The sequence below is a fragment of the Balaenoptera borealis genome (assembly GCF_965194805.1).
Source record: "Balaenoptera borealis genome assembly, chromosome: 8".
Lineage (NCBI taxonomy): Eukaryota > Metazoa > Chordata > Mammalia > Artiodactyla > Balaenopteridae > Balaenoptera > Balaenoptera borealis.
This window is the reverse complement of record NC_138865.1, coordinates 30,753,781-30,778,196: the sequence shown is the minus strand read 5'-3', so window position 1 is coordinate 30,778,196 and position 24,416 is coordinate 30,753,781. Positions and strand designations below refer to the sequence as shown.

General features: G+C 40.8%; 1 protein-coding gene across 14 annotated transcripts in view; it reads right to left on the bottom strand.

The window, feature by feature from the left end:
• LOC309634348 (contactin-associated protein-like 3) overlaps nucleotides 1–24,416 on the bottom strand; it is a 181,428-nt gene that overhangs the window by 7,056 nt on the left and 149,956 nt on the right. For 2 of the 14 annotated variants that reach the window (XR_014248004.1, XM_082404283.1), the window contains one exon: nucleotides 1,071–2,181. The exons of 10 other annotated variants lie outside the window; for them this stretch is intronic. Coding sequence is in view for 3 of the 4 variants with exons in the window: in XM_082404283.1 (XP_082260409.1) it covers nucleotides 2,119–2,181 (63 nt within the window). In the remaining variant the exon portion in view is untranslated. Of the gene's footprint in view, nucleotides 1–1,070; nucleotides 2,182–9,271; nucleotides 9,892–12,866; nucleotides 13,526–24,416 lie in introns of those variants that run through there. 2 more of the 14 variants (XM_082404282.1, XM_082404285.1) reach the window with 2 other exon arrangements.

Below are 24,416 nucleotides of genomic sequence, written 5' to 3'. Positions count from 1 at the left end.
TGTGTCTGGAGCCTGTGCTCTGCAACAAGAGAGGCCGCGATAGTGACAGGCCCGCGCACCGCGATGAAGAGTGGCCCCCGCTCGCCGCAACTGGAGAAAGCCCTCGCACAGAAACGAAGACCCAACACAGCCAAAAATAAATAAATAAATAAATAAATAAATAAATAAATAAATAAATAAATAAATAAAAATGAATATCTGCTTAAAAAAAATTGTCTTTTACTTCTGCATTTACTGCTTCCCATAAATCCTTTCTTTTCAGATTTTCTGGTAGGAAAGTCCACAATCGAAGACAGGGAAGGCATCAGGTTCCTGGTTTAGGCACGGTGGCCACCATCCCTCTGCCATGAGATCCTTCTCATCATTAACAATGTTCTAGGGAAGCTGCAGCTTAGGTTCCAGGCACTGGGGGAAATGTAAGCAAATACTTCCTCCTTCCTCTTCCCAACAGGGAAGTGTGCTGGGCCCACAAGACTCCAGTCCCTGTCACCTGGGGACACCCTCCCCTTTTCTCTTCCAAAAGGGAAAGAGAAAAAGACCTACCATGGCCATAGTTAATCTTCTGAAGAGCAGATCAGGAGCTTATTTTTGCTTTAACCATTTAGAAGCAGGATCAACTGAAGTCACTACTGTGAACTGATTACCATTCATTTTTAATTAAAATGTGACATAATAAAAAGCATGCATCTCGTTAACTATATGTCACATTTGCTCAGCTCTAAATTTTGCTACACCATATTCTATTAATGTAATTTCAGTCTTTGAGTTTGTTTCTGCAGTAAAATTTCCACCTACATAAAATTTTACAGAATTGAAGAAACATGTTATGTGTACAGCCAGATCTTTATCATTTCAAAATGTTTATATCCATACTTCAGTATGCTTTGATGATCTTATTTTTAACCTCAGAGTACAGGTTGGACTCTTTAGATATGCAGATTAATCTATGATCTTGTGATTTCAGAGTCACAGGCAATGATGGTATCATTCACCAACCAATTGCTAGTGTCAGGAAGCAGACTTTGCTTCTGCCCTATTAGGTTTAGTAATTAGGGGCCTGCAAATTAAAATGACAAAAGATAGTGTAACAGGAGAAGAAGTTTATTCATATATATGGGAGCTAACAAGAGAAGTAACTATCTCACTAAATGTTTAAAGTTAGAGGTTTATATATCTAACTTAGCAGAGAAAAGGAAAGTGGAAGAAAGGACTTCTATTCTTTTAGAAGAATAAATGAACGATAAGTAATTTTGTGATTATTTTGTGTCTGCAAGTTCAAGGGGTCTTTCCTTCTTCTATGCGAATCTCCCCAGAGAGGGGATTTGTGGTAGGTTTACTCTTGATTTCTCTCCTGGGAGTAGACCTGTCTTGAAGAGGGAATCATAGAAGCCTCATTTCTCAGAAATGTCTGCTTTTAGTCAAATAAGGAAAGCTCTTTCTGCATCTGTTGATTCCCAAATGTTTTGAGCTTAAAATAATCTCCATACCAACTCTGAGGGTCCAACTGGGTCTCTAGGCATTCCTCCCTATATGTCCTCACTTGTAATGCTGTGAGGCAGTGCCTACTCTACCTTGTACACATAAGGAAACTGGCTCAGAAGGACTCAGTTACCTGCCCCCGGTGAACAACTAGCCAGTTTCAGAGCTGGATTATTACAAGGGACATCTGAATCCATAGCCCAGCCTCTTAGCCCTTTGAGACATGATCACTCAAGAGATCTTAGAGGGCTTCCCTGGTGGTGCAGTGGTTAAGAATCCGCCTGTCAAGGCAGGGGACACGGGTTCGAGCCCTGGTCCGGGAAGATCCCACATGCCGCAGAGCAACTAAGCCCGTGGGCCACAGCTACTGAGCCTGTGGGCCACAACTACTGAAGCCCACATGCCTAGAGCCCGTGCTCCGCAACAAGAGAAGCCACTGCAATGAGAAGCCCGTGCATTGCAACGAGTAGTCCCCGCTGGGTGCAACTAAAGAAAGCCCATGAGTGGCAACAAAGACCCAACACAGCCAAAAATCAAATAGAACAACAACAACAAACGTTTAAAAAAAATAAGAGAGATCTTAGAGCTCATGTGATCCAACCCTCTTTATGCTATTGAAGAAATTTGTTTACCTCACTGTCAATCACTAAATGGGGGGTCTTGGACAATTTTCTCAGCCCATTTGTGTCCCGGTTTTTCCATCTGTAAAATGATTACAGTATTCACTTCAGAAGCATGCTTTGAGGAACAGTGCCAGGCACGTAGTAAGTGCTAAGTATCTGCTCTTATTATTATTTACTTTATAGACATCAACACATTCTTATAAAATATTCCAAGCCTAAGTGTACAGAGTAAAACATGTAAATCATCTCTTACCCACCTGCCCACCCTCTTCCCAGGGGTCACCATCAGTGGATGTGTTTCTAGTCCTTTACCATCATAGTCATACATATTTTTAATCTGTGCACTCATGAGCTGTCTTCATGCATTTTAACAGAAATGGAATCATATTTTGCAAATTATTCTCCAACCTCCTGTTTCCATTTAAACCACTCAAGTCTTATAGATCTTTCCATGTTAGAACATCTCAGTGTTGCTCATTCTTTTTTAACAGCTGCATGGTGTTATACTGAATGGACTTAAAATGATGTACCCTTCTGATACTGATAAGCTTCTAGGCAGTTGTGGGGCTTTTGGTTTTGTTTTTCTCATGTAGCTAGACAAGCTCTTAGTGATTAGACATGTGGAAAAGCTAAAGAGAGCATGTTGTTCCAGAAAAGTTCCCATTAATATACAGCAGAGACTCTTCTCTCATGATCGGCTTCGTGTCTCTCCAGCTCTGATAGATAATATCACCTAAACAAACATTTGGGGTTTTTTTTTACCCATTTCTAGTGGGGCTGCACTTTTGGTTCCCTAACAACTTGCAGCTTCTGATCTGGGCAGAGTGAAGAACAAAAATAAAGGTGATGGTGGAGCTTGTGCCTAGGATGACACCCACTGGACTGAGATAATGAAACAGCCACTGAATGAGGCACATTTGACCCTGGGGATGTCAGAGGTTTCTAAGGGAGCTTTTAATGGGCTAGTATCACAGGGTCACTTTTTAAAAACAGGTTCTACTTAAGTTGGACTGCATCTTTCTGCATATTTCTTTCTACCATCCTAGTTTCCTTCCAAACCAACGGGATGACAAACCATGCTACAATAACATGAACATGTCGGTTTACATGAGGGAGTAGGGAGTTGACCCTTATCTGGGGAATTCTGAAATAGAGACTCCTGGAGGCACTATTTCTACCTGAATGTTTTGCACACTGCTAACTAGTCACTTCTTAACTGCATGAGAGAGGAGTTTTTCTATGTACCATTTCAAATCAGAATCCGATGGTATTTTACCATTAGGCAACAAAAGATCATCAGTTTCCAAAATTTAGTGAAATTTACAATAATTGAAAAAAAATTTTGTGCTAGCAAAAGTATCCAAGAGAGAAGAATCCAAGCCAGGAGCAAATATATTATCAAATTATTCATGAAATAATAATGATAATGATGTTGTGTGTTTGTGGAGAGCTTCCCATAAATGACGCCCTGAGCCAAGCACTTGGCTTAGATCACCTCACTTAATTGTCTCGACAGCGTAATCACTCTCATCTAAATATGAATTCAATCAGTCTGACTGGTTGAAATGCAAGGAAGAGTTCACTGATGTTCCCTGGTTTATAAAGAAAACTGCTTGTTATTACTTCTCTTCTGGATTATTTCACAGACATTACATCGAAGTTTTAGAAGAAAATTCCCCATTTTAGTTTAGCAGATCTTCCCATGTGTTTATCATGTCTTAGCTATAAAAATTTCAGAAATGCAAATATATAATGTAATATAATATACTCTTTACAAATCAGTAAAAGCAAAGATTTATCTCATTCACAAAAATGCTAAAAAAGCAAGATAGCAGAATTAATGCTTTAAACTTAACACCTGACTACTACAGGCTACTACAGATGAATAAATGTCTATAGAAGACAAACTACAGGGACTCCCCTGGTGGCGCAGTGGTTAGGAGTCCGCCTGCCAATGCAGGGGACACGGGTTTGAGCCCTGATCCACGAAGATCCCATGTGCTGCAGAGCAACTAAGCCCGTGCGCCACAACTACTGAGCCTGTGCTCTAGAGCCCGCAAGCTCTGCAACATGAGAAAGCCACCGCAATGAGAAGCCCGCGCACTGCAACGAAGAGTAGCCCCCGCTCGCCTCACTATAAAGAAGGACTATATGATGAACAGCATCAAATTTATAATCACTGGGCAAACCATGAGGTACGATTTGAAATATACTAGAAATGGTCAGTGTCTTTCAAAATATCCCTTCTAGTCTTCCCCATAGTGTCGAAGGGGCCACCATGGCATTGAAATATTGATTTACTGTGAATCTCAAAGACTTTTCAATCTTAAGAAGTGTCTTTCTGAAATGGAACTACCCTTTGTGGCATTCTTTTTTTAAAAAAATTAATTATTTTTTAAAATCGATCTTTATTGGAGTCTAATTGCTTCACAATACTGTGTTAGTTTCTGTTGTACAACAAAGTGACTCTTTTAAGTCAGGGTCTCTCATCCGTTTATTCATCCAACAATATTACTTGAACCACAATTGCCAGCAGGCGCCGTGTAAGGCTCTGAAGAGGATGGGAGACAGAGGCAGAGCTTTCCTAGGAAAGCTCACATTTTCACCTCCTTTATTCTCACCTGAGAGCAGCTGACACAGAAAGAGCAGGAGAAAATGTTGATGTCTGAGTAGGTAAGAGGGAAAGGACAGAACACTCTCTTTGACCGCCTTACTATGAGCTGCCATGGGCTGGCTCTGTGGACAGAACATAAAACATGTGGCAAGATTGTGCTGGGGTAAGTGGTTTCTACATGGACTATTTCTAAGACAGTGTTATGCTCTTACGATTTCTCACTTTCATTGTATAACTGTCTCTGCTCTGAGTACATTTCAGAGAAAAATCTTAGGTGAGCATTCAAGTAAAGCAATGACAATGTACTGCAGTGTGATCAAGCGGGTATTTTAGCGATTTATAATTGTGCCTCTAACATATAAAATGCTCTACACTTCACAAGTTGGACTTGTTAGGAGGCAGATAAATTCATGAATGTGTGCAGTCTCTATTATATTTCTATCCTGGACTATTTTTCTTAAAGATTTTTATAGATGCATAGGAGGTGATTTTAAGAAAAATACTTTGACTACTTTTTTCATGTTAAATACTCACTACAAATATTGTAGGAATATTCAAAGATAGAATTCTCCTGTTCACCTCCTGTCTTGAAGAAGCTTTTACTTTGTGTTTTTGAGTGACATAAAGTCTCTTTGACTTTGTGTTTGAAAGTGACATAAGTGTGGTAGGTGTCCTGATACAAGGATGGCATTTTCGGTTCCGTGCCTGTCTCTCAAAGGTTCAATGAAGCACAGAGGAGCAGGTGACTTCCTTACTGTTTCTGTGTGGGCTCTGCCTGTCCCATCACTGAGTCTGCCTCTCATCCTCGTGCAGATGGGCAGGCAGTTTACAGGCCCCATGGGGTCTGTGTCCTGGCTTCAATGTTGGACCCATTAGGAGAGCCCTGGGGGACCACATGAGTTGCCCGCAGGGTCCTACCTGAGCTCAGGGGAGCAAAGGGGGAGATTGAGGGCAGTGAGAGCTCTCAGCACCGCTGCCCCTGGGCTCCCTCCCTGGAGGTAGTGATGAATGCCCAGACCTAAGAGCCTTCTGTCCATGTTTGCTGCACATATAAACTTAGTGAGGCAGTGAGGAATTTGTGGAGAAAACAATATTTTTTTAAGTCCAAGGAACTAAATTAGAGTTCCTGATCTGTTGTGATTCCAACTTTGTATACATCTCTTAATCTCCATGAACCTCCATTTTTCTGTGCAAAAGAGAGGTAACAGTGATTGCCCTGACTACCTCCACGATGGAAGATGTATTGGTGTTTTACGTACAATGAAAAACTATACAGGAGTTCCATGGCCGACGGTTTGTAGAATGAGGCAAGGTAGAATAAAAACAGTGACAGAAGGAACAAAAACAGAAAGACGGGGTGTTCTTTTCTTTTAAACAATAATGAATTCACTGAGGAGTCTGAAAAGTTCCAGGAGCTGGGTGCTGCAGAGCCCAGCGGACACCATGGAAACCTCAGCAGGATGTCCAGTGTTTCAATGTTGCATCACCGTTAACTAATAGGAAGCCAGTTTCCTCTCCCTAACTTTCGGAGAACTAAGGATTGTATATTTTGGAAAATAAGGTTGAAAATGAGAATAAAGAGTGAAGATGATTGGATTGTAAATTTTTTTTTTAATTTCCTATTTTCCTGCTGCCTCAACACCCAGGGGACCAGGTGCGTGGGTGTGCCCAAGCTGGTTCCTGCCGCAAGATTCCCTTTTTGCCCTCCCCGACTGTGACCTAGACATTCCAAGAAACAATGACATCTCCTCAAGCCTTGTTTCTGCTCCACCCAGACTTGCCCAAGGTCCTCACTCTCTCTCGACTCCCCACCTGCTAGGTGGCTGCTGAATGGTGAGGTGCGCCCTGTCTTCTCCTCTAGGGCCTGTGAGTATAATAAACCCTGTAATTTCTTCTGCAGAAATATTGCAGTGGCCCTTAAAGACCCTACAAGGGGGACTTACTCCCCCATTTACAATGATACTGGCAGCAAATGGAATTTTAATTCCAAATGTATGTAGTTTGGGAAAGCTAGATGATTTCCTATACAGACTATCTAGAAGGTTCTGTTGGCTCCTAGACACCCAATAAGCTATTAGAGAGTCTGCTTCCTGGACCTTGGCTCACAATAGCTCAGTTTCTCAGGCCCCATCTTTATTTTCATTCTCCCCATTTACACTGGCGCTTATGACTGTCAGCCATGGTTTATGACTAATAAAACCCTATTGTGTAAAATGCACTAGAGTGAGGACCTTGCACAACAGGTGATTTAGGCATAAGAAGCTATCCTTCTGCTATATTCTTTTAAAATACTGAATCATTTTTTAAAACATGAATTACAAGCTGTCAGGCATGTCACTCATGCACACGCAGATATGCAACTAAAACTGTACAGGTGTATCCCTCAGATTGTTTAGTGCTTAGAATTTATTTTTGAAAGACATTTTGTGCTAAGTGAATGTAATCTAACATATAATTTTGGTATGTTTTACGAAAGGGACAATCATACTTCTCTTTATTATCATTTAATTAATACGAAAAGAGTTAGTTTGGCTTTTGCTCAATTTTGAATGTGATTTTTAAATCTCATTTTATTAATTTAGATGAACTATAGAACTATGGGGGCTTCCCTGGTGGCGCAGTGGTTGAGAATCTGCCTGCCAATGCAGGGGACACGGGTTCGAGCCCTGGTCCGGGAAGATCCCACATGCCACGGAGCAACTGGGCCCGTGAGCCACAACTACTGAGCCTGCGCGTCTGGAGCCTGTGCTCCGCAACAAGAGAGGCCGTGGTAGTGAGAGGCCCACGCACCGTGATGAAGAGTGGCCCCCGCTTGCCGCAACTAGAGAAAGCCCTTGCACAGAAATGAAGACCCAACACAGCCATAAATAAATAAATAAATAAATAAATAAATAATAAATAAATAAAATTAAAAAAAAAAACAAAACTATAGTATATCATAGTATCAGCAATTCAGAAATCCTCAATGCAGTTTAACTTTCAACCTGTTCCAGGAGGATTTAAGGGCATCATAATGTCCCAGGGCTGTAAAAATTTGCTTGTGGATGTAGTAACCATACGCTTATCTCACATACAACTTTTCAGTCTTAGAATTAATGGTTTTTGTGAATTAAAAATTATTCTGCAAAAATTAGCATAACTGTCCTTGCCTTTAAGCATCACTCTGGTGAGCTGGTATTAGGAATAATGAGAAGAAACTTGTATCAACCCTGCCCCCCACCACTGGTTAAACTACAATATGCTCTATACACCGTGAATCACTTCTTTTAAGAAAGTTATCTTATGAGATGGCAGCTGCTTATACCTGGAAATGTAGAAAATACTTCACTCACAACGTTTACGGAGACTAACTGATGAGGAAACACCCACGGCAGAGACAAATGAGACGGAGCTGTGCGCTCAGGGATGCACGGGCTGGGATGCAGGAACCGAAACTAGCACCAAGTGGCCCCTGACCTGACGTGATTCTGCAGGGAATTGCAGCAGATACGTTTGCTGGGAAATCAGGCAACGCTCTAGGAGGAGGAGGCTGCAGATTTGTAATTTAATAACGAGGAATTTAAACTGTTGCCACAAGAGGAGGGGCATTTCTGGTAGAGCAAACCTCCATGCAGAGGCCTGGACTTGGAAGAAGGCGGTACACTCTCCGGACAAGCAGGATGCTGGGCGGAACTTGGCTGAAGTTTAGGGAACAGGATGGTGAGAAGAGTCTGGGGAGTCAGGTCAGGGCCACTCTGTGAGGGGCCCTGAGTGTGAGAGTAAGGAAGGGAGACCGCAGTCCCCAGGCAAGGGGGTGCCCAGGGAGGCACGGGGGAGAGGGGGGCATATGCCCACCTTCTCTGGGGGAAGATGCCTCCCCCCTCCCCAGGCCCCACAGGGGTGGGAGGCGAGGCTGGGGGATTTGCTTCAGAACACAGACGGGAATCTACTGTTATAGACTGTATCTGAAATGAAGAAAATTAGTAATCAGTAATGAGTTAAAATAGAGATCATTTCATTTGGAATTAGACAAATCCTTAAAAGGTGCTACATACACATGGAAGTTCCTTTATCTTCTGGTGCTGAGTCAGGTTTTGGTTTTAGTTTTGTTTGTTTTCCCTTTTTTCTAACCAGCCACAATGAAATCAGGGCTGGGGTAGAGTTCTCAGCAGCAGTGACTGCATTCCGGAGGGAGGGGCAGTGAGCAGGGTCTCACCTCCTCGCCTGGATGCAGCTCACCGAGCTCTCAGGGAGGAGGGCGAGCTCCCTGCCGTCTTCCGCGGTCCCGAGCCCTCGTCCTTCTCCAGCCCGAGGTCAGAGAGGTGAGCGGTCCCTCCTTCCTCAAGGGCACAGCCCTGCCTTCCCCTCCTCAGGAGTGTCTCCTGGGATGAGCCCTGGGTGTGGGGCCCTGAGAGGCTGCCCCCGGCAGCTCCCTGCGGTACTAAGGGCTCCTCCCAGCGTTTGCCAGCAGCTTCCATGCTGGTGCTTGTTAGGGCCGCTGGGCTGGGAGGACGTGACCCACAGAAATGTGTCATTTAGTGAATCCACAAAGTGGCATCACTCAGCCCGGGTTGTTAGGAGCACATCCAGATGGCCCTCAGGAAACATCTGATAGAAATTGGTAAGTGTAGGTCACCTGAAATGCACCTAGAGAGAGGAGATCCTGGGGCAGGGAAGGGCTTAGGGGACCGGCAGAGCCAATGATAGCCAGACACAGGATAAGATAAGGCCTGGGTGGGTCAACAGGGAGACATTAGAGGAAGTCATTAAGGGAGCTCAGGGTCAGGTCTGGTTTCTAACTGTGATACTAATTTTTTATCAAATCAAATCCTGGCCATGTACTTCCTATGTGGAGTGAAGGCTGCCTTAGAAACTGGCATGTTTTTATATCTACAGTACTTCTCTCACTTCCTGAACAAGTATTGGCCTGGGAGCACGTCAGTACCCTTTATTTTTGTGGGGTGTCCAGGCATGCAGTGTTCCATTTCCAGCAGCATCGGGAGAGACTGACACCACCCTCAGCAGAGGGAGCAGAGCTGTGTTTGAGGGGAAGCATCTCCAGTTATACAAGGTCAATTGGTTCTCTGTAAAAAGTGACAGTGTCCACGTGCAGTCCTAAGGGCCCTTTGATCCATCACACATGACAGGTTGGCAGAGTAAAGACTCTTTTCTTCCAGCAGTGACGAGAATATGTTCCTGTTTTGATTGAAGTACATAACCAGAAACAGACTAAAAAGGCATTATAGAAACTCTAGAAATGAGTCAAAGATCTACCACAACCAAGCGAACGCACCATCAAAAAAATGTCACATTTAAAAGGGTAGGAAACCTGTGGCATTTTTTAGTCACTTTTTAGTGCAGCTTGAGGAAAGTGGCAGCCAGATCCCCAGCCCCCTTTTGCAAACCTGAGAGAGAGCAGACTGATCTGCAATGTTCTAACCTGTCTGTGGGCTGCCTAAGGACTGGTCTTTTGACACCTAACTCAGAGTTCAGACAAACAAAAATGGCTCAGATCTCAGAATAAGGGAGCCATGGGAAGCAGCGGGTATGATTTGTAAAAACGGTTGCAAAGGTAACTATAGACCCACAGACACCAAGGACAAGAGATTACTGATTGAGGAGTACAATAGGACAGCTAAGGCCCCAAGAGTAAGCAAGAGTGAGACTCTTAGAAAAGCAAGACATTTAAAAGCAGATGTATAAATAGGAGAACTGGGGAAAAAAAACACACGCACTGGTCCAGAGACAACACAGGTCTGAAAAGACCCTAAGACATCACATTAGGCTGATTACAAAGGTCTTCCCCTGTGTAGAGCAAGTATAAGAAGACTGGGAGAGGTGGCTGTTTTGTAAAATGCCCAGTTTTCAACAAAAGATCACCAGGCAGACAAAGAAACAGTAAAACTAGGCTCATTCAAAGGAACAAAATAAATATCCAGACACCATACCTCAAGAAACAGGTTTTGGACTTACTGGAAAAAGATTTTAGAACAACTATCTTATGTATGCTCAAAACGTTAAAGGAATACACCAACAAAGAACTAAAGGAAATCAAGAAAACAATGAAATGAAAATGAAAATGAAAGCACAACTTACCAAAACTCATGGGATGCAGGGAAAGCAGTACTTAGAGGAAAATATAATGTAAAAGCTTACATTGAAACAGAAGAAACATATCACAATCAGCCACCTAACCTTACACCTTAAGGGACTAGAAAAAGAAGAACAAATTAAATTGAAAGCTCAAAGAAGGAAGGAAATAATAAAGATTAGAGCAGAGATAAACAAAGAGAGACTAGAAAAACAATAGAAAAAATCCATGAAACCAAGAGTCGGTTCTCTGAAAATCAACAAAATTGACAAATCTTTAGCTAGATTGACTAAGGAAAATAAAAAAAAAGAAGACTCAAATAATTGAAATCAGAAATAAAGACAAAGACATGGCTACATATTTAACAGAAATAAAAGGATTATAAGAGATTACTATGAACTGTACACTAAAAAACTGGATAATCCAGGTGAAATGGATGAATTCCTAGAAACACATAACTTACCAAAACTAAATCAAAAAGAAACAGAAAATTTGAATAGACCTAGTAAGGAGATTTAATTGGTAACCAAAAGTTTCCTGGCAAAGAAAAGCCTTGGACCAGATGACTTCATGGATGAATTCTACCAAATATTTAGAAGAACTAAGAAGAACCAACACCAATCCTCTCAAACTCTTACAAAACTTAAAGGAGAAGGAACACTCTCTAACTCATTCTGAGGCCAGCATTTCTCTGATACCAAAGCCACATAGACACTACAAGAAAAGACAACTGTAGACCAACATGCCTTATAAACAATGATGCAAAAATCCTCAACAAAATACTGGTAAATCAAATTTAGCAGCATATTAAAAGGATTATGCACCATGACCAGGTGGGATTTATTTCTGGAATGCAAGGGTGGTTCAATATATAGAAAACAAGCAATGTCATATACAGTATTAATGAAATGAAGGGGAAAAGCACAGGATCATCTCAACTGATACAGAAAGAGCACTTGACAAAAGTCAGCACACTTACATGATAAAAGCACTCAAGAGACTAAGAATAGAAGAAACTACCTCCACATAATAAAAAGCCATATATGAAAAACCCACGCTGAACATGATAATTTTTGGTGAAGGTTGAAAGCTTTTCCTCTAAGATCAGGAACAAGACAAGGATGCTAGATTTTGTCACTTCTGTTCAACATAATACTGCAAGTCCTAGCCAGAGAAATTAGGCATGAAAGACATCCAAATTGTAAAGTAAGAAGTAAAATTATCTCTGCAGACAACATGATTTTATATGTAGAAAACCCTAAAGATCCACCCCCCCCCCAAAATTGTTAGAACTAATCAGGGAACAATGTTTCGGGATACAAAATCAATACCCAAAAATCAGTTGCAATTCAATACACTAGTAAGGAACAATCCAAAAATAAAATTAAGAAAGCAATTCCATTTACAACATTATCAAAAAGAATAAAATACTTTGGAATAAGCTTAGTCAAGGAGGCAAAAGACTTGTACTCTGAAAACTACAAAACATTGCTAAAAGAAATTAAAGACACAAATTAATGGAAAACCATTCTGTGTTCATGGATTAGAAAACTTAATATTTTTAAGATGTCAATGTTTCACAAAGTGATCTACAAATCATTTTCAACAAGGGTACCATGTATTCAGAAAGGACAGTCTTTTCAACAATTGGTGCTGGGAAAATTGGATATTCACATGTAAAGGAATAAAATTGGATCCTTACCTTACACCATATACAAAAATTAACTCAAAATGGATCAAAGTCCTAAACATGAGACCTAAAACTATAAAACACTTAGAAGAAAACATAGTATAAAAATTTCATCACATTGGATTTGGCAATGATTTCTTGGATATGAAACCAAAAGTACAGACAACATAAGCCAAAATAGATAACAATATAACATATAGCTATAAATGCTTACATTGAAAAAGAAGAAATATCAAAACATAACAATAGAATTTAAAACTTGGATACATCAAAGAACATTATCAACAGAGTGAAAAAGGCAACCAATGGAACAACAGAAAATATTTGCAAATCATATATATGATAAGGGGTTCATATCCAGAATATATAAAGAACCTTGTACGTCTCAACAACAAAAAAATCAATCTGATTTTAAAATGCACAAAGTACTGCAATAAACATTTATCTAAAGAAGATACACAAATGCCCAATAAGCACAGAAAAAGATGTTTGTTAGGGAAATACAAATCAAAACCACAGTTAAGATACTACTTCACTCCCTTTAGATTGGCTATTTTTTTTTTTTAATGGAAAATAAGATGTGTCGGCAAGGATATATAGGAAACTTCGTGCACTGCTGGTAGGAATGTAAAACAGTGCAGCCACTTGCAAGACCGTTATGGCAGTTCTTCAAAAAATTAAAAATAGAATTACCATATGATCCAGCAATTTCACTTCTGGGTATATATCCAAAAAAGTTGAAAGAAGGGTCTCAAGGAGATATCTGTACACTCATGTTCACAGCAACATTATCCACCATAGCCAAAAGGTGGAAACAATCCAAATATCTACCAACAGATGAATGGATTAAAAAAATCTGGGATATACATACAGTGGAATATTATTCAGCCTTAAAATGAAGGAAATTCTGACACATGCCACAGAATGGATGACCCTTGAAAACATTAAGTGAAATAAGCTAGTTACAAAAGAACAAAAATTATATGATTCCACTTATATGAGGTATCTATTCAAATTTATAAAGCCAGTAACATGGTGATTACCAGCGCCTGGAGAAAGAAAGGAAATGGGGAGTTAGATTTTAATGGGTAGCAAGTTTCAGTTTGGGACGATGAAAGAAGTTCTGATGGATGCACTTGGAGGGCATTGTGCTGAATGAAAGAAGTCAGACAGAGAAAGACAAACACTGTATGATATTACTTACACGTGGAATCTAAAACCTATAACAAAAAAAAAAAAAAAAAAAAAAAAAAAAAAAAAAAAAAACCTATAACAAACTAGTGAATATAACAAAAAAGAAGCAGACTCACAGATATAGAGAACAAACTAGTGTTTAGCGGGGGGAGGGGGGCAAAAAAAGGGTGGGGAGTGGGAGGTACAAGCTATTGGGTGTAAGAGAGGCTACAAGGACGCATTGTACGACACGAAGAATATAGCCAATAGTTTGTAATAACTGAAAATGGAGTGTAACCTTTAAAAATTGTATAAAAAATATACACAGTAAATATTAGTTGTTTTACCTCTCAAAAAAATTCTGAAGATGAATAGTGGGGTGATAGTGACACAACAATGTGAGTGCACTTAATGCCACTTAAAATACTTACAAGGATAAATTATATGTTATGTATATTTTACCACAAGAAAAATTTAAACAAAGTAAAAGTGCATTTTCATTTAGGTGAAATGTTAGCAATGAGACCCAGACTGATACAATGAGAAACAGAAAGTTTCCTGCCTATGAACTCCCTGTGGTACTGGGAAACTCTACTCGTCCCAGCCACTGCTGCAGATTTCCTGGGCACTCTGGGTGGGTGCCACCACGCCCACCCTCAATTTCATGTCAGTGACACAAAGCCCATTGCGACTGTACCTTGTTTGGTGTCACGCGGTGGCAGGACAGGACAGAATTTCTCAGTTCTTACCAGGGAATAGAGTCATCATCAACTTCACACAGTGAGAGTCTCAAATTGCCCACAATCTTATCTAGCTCTTGCCAGCAGGAACACCTTTTTTATTTAAGGTAATGAACTCTGAATCATTAATACAAATCAAGAGCTGAACGACGGAAAGTTACACACCCATGATTCAATCAAGATAAACGCCGAGAGGCCACGTGCTCCCACCCCCTGTGATTTGGATGCTTATATTACCCAGCTATGATGAGCGAGCCAGTTCTGACTGAAACTGCTTCCCACTGAAAACGGGTAGCGGAAAGTCTCCCAGGAGACTGTCTGTTAGGCAGCTTCCCCACTGTTTCTTGGGGAACACAGTGCAGTAAACAGATCATCTCAGGGGGCTGTCAAATAGACAAAACAGGAGTGAAGGTAACAAAATCAGCCCTTAGCAAACAACGTAAACTGGCATTAAGAAGAAAATGGTGATTGAAAGAAAAGTGTTACTTGAAAGTAATAAAGCCAAAATCAGGAGAAAAAAGCAGAAAGCAAAACCAAAGTAAGTGTAAATGAGAAAATAAATTAAAATGAAATTTGAAAATGACCTAACAACTTTCTAATAGAGAGAAGTGAATCCAGTCAAGCTCTTCAGGCTCCAACCTGGAGGCAGGTAAAGTGAGGTGTGAACAATCAAGGCCACTTGCTTCTGTTCTGCAGGTGACAGCTGAGCTAGGACCCTTACCTGTGCACCTCTCCCCTGCATCCTCCTTTCATCCTTCCTCCCCTTCCCTGGTTGATTCTTGGCCTAAGGTAGTTCTTGAGGACCAAGCATTGGGTTCAGATTGATTTAGGGAATAATATACATCTTGATGCATCTTGAGGGCTTCCTATGACTGAGGAAAGGACCAGTAAAGGACAAAGACTCAGGAAAAACTGATGCTCAGAGAGGTTGTGTCCAGATAAGAGGGCAGAAAAGCAAAGCCTGGCCTGGAACTGCTCTGTCTCTCATTTCCCTGAACCAAGACGCCCCAGGTCCTGAGCTGAGCAAGTCCACACCCCTTTATGAAGCAGGGAATGCGTTTTGTCCAACGCTGAACTCCTCATCGCTGGCTTCCAAACCTGGCAGGAACATCTGTGTCTATTCTACATCTCACTCCCAGTAGGGAGACAGAATTCACAAAGGCACCAAACAATCCAGCATCTTTGTTTCTATGTGGAACCTTGAGCAAAGATGGCAGATCCCTAAGAACAGAGCCACAGCCTGGGCTGGGACAACAGCAAAACCACAGCACATAGGTGTCCATTCAGGATCCTGAGGTCAGCAGTTCTCCAGGTCTTTTCTGACCACTGCCCTTGGGTGCACCCTCACCTCCTAAACCCAGCCCTAAGGTGACCCAGACTTGCCTCTGCCCCACCAAGAACACGATTGTGTTGTACAGTCTTCCTCCCTCTCATCCTCTCTTTCTTCTCTGTGCTCTGGGAATCTATCTCACTGCACGTAATTAATCATAATAATAAACAGGAAAATAAAGGGCTACTTCAATCATACCTTAGAATATTCCAGAGTAACACAGAAATTGACCATTGTGTAACTCTGAGCCTCAGTTTCTTCGTCTGTAAAATGAAGACACTCATGGAGAAAGATTAAATGATATGATGCACCTGAAATGCTTAAAACCATGCATGGCTCACAATAAACACTCAGTAAATGTCAGACACCAACCACGGTTCTTCACCTTGACACAAACTCCAGCCTCCCTTTCTAGATGCCACTCCTTGTAGTACTCAGGGGTGTTGTTTGCTCATTTTCTCACATTCCATTTGCCATGGTGTCCAGAGCATTTCTTATCAATTTCTCATCAATTCCAGATTAATCTTCTTCTTCCCTTACAAAAAGTGGGCCCAACAAACAAAATGAGAAAGTGCCTCTTTTCCTTTACGATAAGCATCGTTTGACTATAGCCACCTCTGTCCTTCCAGGCCACTGTCATGTTCACGTTGAGATATATTGGAGTTCTTACTCCGGAACCCGTGAATGTGAACTTATTTGGAAATCTGGTCTTTGCAGAAGTCATCAAGTTAAGATGAGGTCATGACAGTGGACCCTAATCCAATATGACCTGGGTCCTTACAAGAAGAGAAGAGACATGCACAGAGGGAAGATGAAATAAAGACACAGAGGGAGAACACCCCATGACAGTGGAGGCAGAGATTGGAGTGATGATCTACAAGCCAAAGAACTCCAAGAATTACTGACAACATCATAAACTAAGAGAATGACCTGGAAGAGATTCTCCCGAGACCCTTGCCCTGCCCATGCCCTGCCAAGACACTGATTTTGGACTTCCAGCCTCCAGAATTATGAGAGAATAAATTTCTGTTGTTTTAAGCCCCTCAGTTTCCAGTACTTTGTTACAGCAGCCCTAGGAAACTCATACAGGGAGAGATTTAATTCCTTTCAGTTTAAAGGTGCCCTGTACTGTTTGACAGGGGAGGGTTTTCAAAAGACCCTAGATATCACAGTCAGCTTCCTTTAATAAGTGACTCATGTATTTATTATTTATTTCATCTAAGGATAGAAAACTTATTGGCGATGTAATTCACTGACCATTTCACTTATTATTACTTGGGTACATATGGATGAAAGAGTGTTGCCACAGTAATTTTGCATTCCATTCTGACGATATTTTTTGGAAACTCTCAAATTTTCTTCCAATATGTAGGAGCTTTTCCTATGTCTGAATTTTCCATCAGTGGGAACTTTAGCTAATAAAGCATTTGCTGCAGCGTACACAAGAGCTCCCCAGGGATCTCTTTCCACTGCTCAAGGGATTTTTCTCTTCTCTCTCTTCTAAAAAAGAAGGATACTGAATCATTAAAATGTTCAAAGCTCTGAGAGGAAGATAAGCCATTCAGGTTTAATGATTAAGAACATTAAAAAACACAAAAGAGAAGGCAGGAGTTCAAATCCAAATAAACTTCATTTGTCTAATGCACATCAAACATTATTTATTTTGAACTTCTCTCCCTTGGCCATAGCTGTAGTGTGAGGCTAAGTTCTGGTATATCCACCACCTGCCCTTCTTCTTTCTTATGCACAGCTCCTTCTAGAAAAATGCCCTGACCTTCGACTCTTCTTCAAAACTGCTCTTCCTTAGCTCTTAACTGATCCCTCCTCAAGGACAAAGTGAAAGGTAGAGTATGCCAATAAAATAAGCAGAGGTTTTCAAGCATACCACAGGGTAATTGGGAAAATGACTGGAAGATGAGTCATGTGCTTCAGGTCCGGAGCTCACCCTATAGGTATTTAGGGTGCATGGCAGACAGATGCACTCCTGTCCATGCATCCAAACCAATGTAATATAATCTCAGAGACAGTTTATCCTTTTATTTTTTTTTTATTTTATTTTTTTTAAATTGAACTGATTGATTTTATCTTTTTTTTTTTTTATAAATTTATTTATTTATTTTTGGCTGTGTTGGGTCTTCGTTTCTGTGCGAGGGCTCTCTCCAGTTGCGGTGAGCTGGGGCCACTCTTCATCGCGGTGCGTGGGCCTCTCACCATCGCGGAGCACAGGCTCCAGACGCACAGGCTCAGTAGTTGTGGCTCACGGGCCCAGTTGCTCCGCAGCATGTGGGATCCTCCCAGACCAGGGCTCGAACCCGTGTCCCCTGCATTGGCAGGCAGATTCTCAACCACTGCGCCACCAGGGAAGCCCTAGCTTACCCTGATATATGCCAGAAGAAAGCCACCTCACCATAAAACTCTTAGAAGAGAACATAGGCAAAACAATCTCTGACGTAAATAGTACCAATGTTTTCTTAGGTCAGTGTCCCAAGGCAATAGAAATAAAAGCAAAAATAAACAAATGGGACCTAATCAAACACACAAGCTTTTGTACAGTAAAGGAAACTATAAACAAAATGAAAAGACAACATACGGACTGGGAGAAAATATTTGCAAATGATGCAACCAACAAGGGCTTGATTTCCAAAATATACAAACAGCTCATACAACTCAATAACAACAACAACAACAAAACCCAATTGAAAAATGGGCAGAAAACCTAAATAGACATTTCTCCAAAGAAGACAAACAAATGGCCAACATGCACATGAAAAGATGTTCAACACTGCTAATTGTTAGAGAAATGCAAATCAAAACTACAATGAGGTACCACCTCACACCAGTCAGAATGGCCATCATTAAAAAGTCTACAAATAACAAATTCTGGAGAGGGTATGGAGAAAAGGGAACCCTCCTACACTGTTGCTGGGAATGTAAACTGGTGCAGCCACTCTGGAAAACAGTATGGAGGTTCCTCAAAAAACTAAAAATAGAGTTGCCATATGATCCTGCAATCCCCCTCCTGGGCATATATCAAGAGAAAACTATAATTAGAAAAGATACATGCACCCCAATGTTCATTACAGCACTATTTACAACAGTCAAGACATGGAAACAACCTAAATGTCTATCGACAGATGAATGGATAAAGAAGACGTGGTACACATATGCAATGGAATACTACTCAGCCATAAAAAGCATGAAATAATGCCATTTGCAGCAACACAGATGGACCTAGAGATTATCATATTAAGTGAAGTAAGTCAGATAGAGAAAAAGAAATATCAGATGCTATCACTTCTATGTGGAATCTAAAATACAACACAAATGAATTTATCTAGGAAACAGAAACAGACTCACAGACATAGAGAACAGACTTGAAGTTGCCAAGAGTGAGGAGGGCTGGGGGAGAGATGGATTGGGAGTTTGGGATTAGCAGATGCAAACTGTTATATATAGAATGGATAGACAACAAGGTCCTACTGTATAGCACAGGGAACTATATTCAATATCCTGTGATAAAACATAATGGAAAAGAATATGAAAAAGAATGTGTATATATACATAACTGAATCACTTTGCTGCATGGCAGAAATGAACACAACATTGTAAATCAACTCTATTTCAATAAAATTAATTTTTAAAAAAGAAGAAAGTCACCCAAAAAGGTTTTTCTTAAGTTGAAATAGTACTTACTCTTATCTCTATCATCTAAAAGCCTGTATTAGGAATATATTCACTGTGGAAATGACTTAGAATCTACTTACATGAAGGAAACTTAAGTCTAAATCCCAATTTGAGTTGAAAATCTCAAGTAAGTAATGAGCATATTTTTATATTTTTTATGTTGAATAAAAAGGCCATATAAATGGTTTGACTTCTAACAGTTAGTACACAGATCTTATATTTGACATAATTTAGGTCGAGTGTATAATCTGGGAAACAAGATCAGCACAAAAGCACCATGAAAGAGAAAAGACGATAACTGAAAGCATTCCAAACACCAGCACAGAGAGACTGAGCGTCGTATAGTTCATGGTCATCCAGAAAGACATCTGAGAAATGGCACCATTTTGGAAGCTGTTCACGTGGCAGAGGCACGGCTTAGTGAATACTGCCTCGGTTTCCCATGAACCTCCCTATGTGCTACAGGTAATGCAAAGGGTCCAGGACGGATGATGCTGCAGGCAGTGGGCTGCCTTAGAGGATCGAGCACCACGCTCGGGGGATTCACTGCTCTTGTAATGAGAAGATGCAGACCTGCTCCTTGCCTGGGGGAGGCTGGCCTCTCATCTCTCAGGACTGCTGTTTCTCTAGCACACCCTGAGAATGGCCTGGATAAAATGCAGCTAGAGCCTTCACTCTTAGCCTATCTAGAAAGAGCACACAAGCACTCAGGGTCCATGTGGATTGCATCTCCCCACATATCTTGAGGCTATTTCAGTGCGTAAGGGAACCAAATAAAAACACTATTTAGGGGAGGATGCAGAGAAATTGGAACCCTTGTGGAAATGCAAAATGGTGCAGCCACTATAAAAAACAATATGAAGGTTCCTCAAAAAAAGTAAAAATAGAATTAGCATAATAAGCTCCAGCAATTCCTCTGCCGGGTATATGTCCAAAACAACTGAAATCTGGATCTTGAAGGGATATTTGTATACCCATGTTTATCACAGCATTATTCGCAATAGCCAACAGGTGCAAACAACCCAATTGCTCGTAGATGGATGAATAGATCTCTTAGTCCATTCAAGTTGATATAACAAAATACCACAGACTGGGTGGTTTACAAACAATAGAAATTTATTGCTCACAGTTCTAGAGGCTGACAGTCTGAGGTCAGGGTGCCAGTAAGTTTGGGTGAGGGCCCTCTTCTGGATCTCAGACTTTTTTTCTTTTTAATTTAATTTAATTTATTTATTTATTTATGGCTGTGTTGGGTCTTCGTTTCTGTGCGAGGGCTTTCTCTAGTTGCGGCAATTGGGGCCACTCTTCATCACGGTGCACGGGCCTCTCACTATCGCGGCCTCTCTTGTTGCGGAGCACAGGCTCCAGACGCGCAGGCTCAGCAATTGTGGCTCACGGGCCTAGTCGCTCCGCGGCATGTGGGATCTTCCCAGACCAGGGCTCGAACCCGTGTCTCCTGCATTGGCAGGCAGACTCTCATCCACTGCGCCACCAGGGAAGCCCTGGGTCTCACACTTTTGTTGCATTCTCTCATGTTGGAATCAGGTAGGGATCTCTCTGGAGCCTCTTTATGAGTCACTAAGCCCTTTCTTAGTGGAAGACTTAGTCACTTCCCCAAACCCCCTACCTACTAATACTATCACCTTAAGGGGTTAGGATTTCAACGTATGAATTCTGGTGGGATACAAACATTCAGACCATAGCAACTGATAAACAAAATCTGGGATATACATACAATAGAATATTATGCAGCCCTAAAAAGAAGGAAATTCTGTCATGTGCTATATAATATGGATACTCAAGGACATTATGCTACTTGAAATAAACCATCACGAAAGGACAAATACTGTATGATTTCACTAATATGAAGTATCTACGGTAGTCAAAATCATTGAAACAGATAGTAGAGAGATGCTTGCCAAGGGCTGAGGGGATGGGGAGGGAAATTTGTGTTTAGTGGGTTTAAGTTTGCTTTACAAGATGAGAAAGATCTAGAGATCTATTCCACAACAATGTGAATATACTTAACACCACTGAACCATACACTTAAAAATGGTAAGGATGGTAAATTTAATGTTATGTTTTTTTACCACAATTAAAAAACTATTTTGTATTTCCTTTGCTTTTTTTTCCTCTAATCCTTTCAAAACCTGGTATTGAATTGAACAGCAATATACGCATGTAGTTTAAAAATACCATTCATCACGTACTCATGGCATATCTTTACCTAGAATGAGAAATGCTATTAATAATTTATCTTGTATGCTTCCAGAAATAGTCTAATTATATTTACATGCACATATACGTATATGTTCATCTTGGAAATTTCTAATGGAAGCACAATAAATACATCCCTTTTCCTAGCTGTAAAAAAAAAAAATGTTTCTTAAATCTCATTATGAATAAATGCATTTGATAATCTTGTACACATGAAACTTATATAATGTTTTAAACCAACGTTACCTCAAATAAATAAACAGATCAATTAATTAAATAACCTCATTGTTTTCAAAGGAATGAATTCCATATAATACTATATTATTCCATAAAATGGAGTATCGTAATTTCTTTGTGTTCACCTATTGACAGAAAACTGGATCTTGACTGTAAACAATGCACTTAGTTTTCTTACAGGCACTTTCTGCGCACCTCTGAGTGTTCCTGTGGGACTAACTCCTAGAAGAGGAATTGTTACTTGGTGTAGACGATATATTGACAGGACTTAAAAGCATTACTCCTTTTGGGCTGTCATCTTCAGCGCTCTAAATAGCGGGTGCTTTTGAACACTTAAGTTTATAGAAATTGTCCTCCAAGGACGTGCATAATGCTGTGATGAACATGGGTGTACAAACATCTCTTCAAGATCCCGCTTTGGGTATATGCTTTGGGCATATCCCCAGCTTATGCCATTTTATGCTCCTACCAGTACTGTCTGAGAGTGCTTGCTTCCCATGCCCTGAGGAAGAGGATCCCCATCCTGTATCATCACTTTATTCACCTCCAACATGAATCCTCTGTACTGTGCTAAGGTGGTTTGAGTGTGGGCCCTGCAGCCAGACAGCTAGGGTTCAAATCTTTGTTACATCACTAACTAGTTCTGTGATTTGAGGATAGTGAACTTGAACTTTTCATGCCTCAGTGTCCTTTTCTGTAAACTGGGCATAAGAGGGCTGTTGTGAGGATGTGTTTAATAAATATGTATAAAGCGCATGAAGCAGTGTCAGGCACTCACTAAGTACTCAGTATAACACTTCTTATTGGTTTAATAGTTTTCTTTAAATTGATTCTCTTTTTTTTAATTTTTTTTAAATTTTATTTATTTTATTTGTTTTTGGCTGTGTTGGGCCTTCGTTTCTGTGCGAAGGCTTTCTCCAGTTGCGGTGAGGGGGGGGCCACTCTTCATCGCGATGCGCAGGCCTTTCACTATCGCAGCCTCTCTTGTTGCAGAGCACAGGCTCCAGACGCGCAAGCTCAGTAATAGTGTCTCACGGGCTCAGCTGCTCCACACATGTGGGATCTTCCCGGACCAGGGCTCGAACCCGTGTCCCCTGCATTGGCAGGCAGACTCTCAACCACTGCGCCACCAGGGAAGCCCTGATTCTCTTTTTAACCTTAGTTTTATGCTAAATGCTATGTAATAATATCATAGATCAGATGTATACTATCTATATCTTATTCTGAAAGACATCAAATTACATGCATACATTTAAAATGAAAAGAAAGTTTTTCTAGGACACAGTTTGAAAAGGACTGTCCTAAGCAAGAGTATTAGCAAAGGTTTTGTGGAGTTCAAGTGTGAGAGGTTACATTGTGTCACACTGATGTTGTAATTTTCATTTCTTCATACTGAATCCGTACATCATACCTTAAATAGATACAAAGTGGACTAGACCAGGGGTAAGCAACCTAAACCCGGAACCAGCTGGCTGGGTGGCTTTTTAAATAAAGTTTTATTGGAACACTGCCACACTCGTTCATTTACATATTGCTTCTGGCTACTTTCACACAACAGCAGAGTTGAGCAGTCACAACAGAGACTGCATGGTCTACAAAACCAAAACTATTTATTATCTGTCCCTTTATAGAGAAAGTTGGCTGGCCCCTGGTCTAAACCAATATTTCTCTCTGTCTGAGACCCTTAAACATGCTTGAACAGCATCCAGCTTCTCAACTGCTGCCCTAGTCTTAGCCACTCTGAAAGTTTGAGGTTTGCTGATCAGAAATTCTCAACATCTCAGAGTTTTGAGACTGTGATATTAATATTAAAAAAAGTACTCAAAGCCTGTCTTCCTGTTTTGCAAAATTTTAAACTTTCATCATTGCTTTTGTCTATACAAATATATAAAATGTGGTCTGCATCAAAGGCAGAAAATTGTTCTAAGTGTTAAGTGGCATAGGACTGCAGAGTGCAGAAACCACAGGAGTTATCAAGGGCTGTGAACACAGCAGTGCTCCAAACACTCCACCTCTGCTGGGGGCCATTTTCGCAAGATCCCAATTAGCTTGGTACCAAACCACTTGAGTCTTTTATGTCAAAACAACAGACCCAGGAAATCACCCATGAATAGCCTGAAGTACATACCATATCTGTGCCTTCTGTACATTTACATTATGTGTGCAAATTGTAGAATTTGTAGACTTTGCCTGTCGTTCCCTATGAGACCCACTATTAGTACAACATCCTATGAAGCTAAGCTGCCAGAACTGCAGTCACGAGGAAGAATTTCCATGAAAGCCTGGTGAGATGCTCCCTGGGCTGTCCTGCCTTCCACCTTCCCAAAACTTGGCTCTGCAGCACTTCCTTTCAATGAGTCTGCTGCCGGAGCACCTTTTTTGGTAAAAATTCACTTTTTCCATCATTTACTTTTCTTGATCAAAAACAATACTTTTGCCATCTCCCAAATGAATAAAAAAGTCTACTTCTAAAGCTATTTCCCCCACAACTCTGCCATACTCTGTTCATATTACTGTTTAAGATTTACCTTTTTCATAAAATATATCCTAATTTCCATA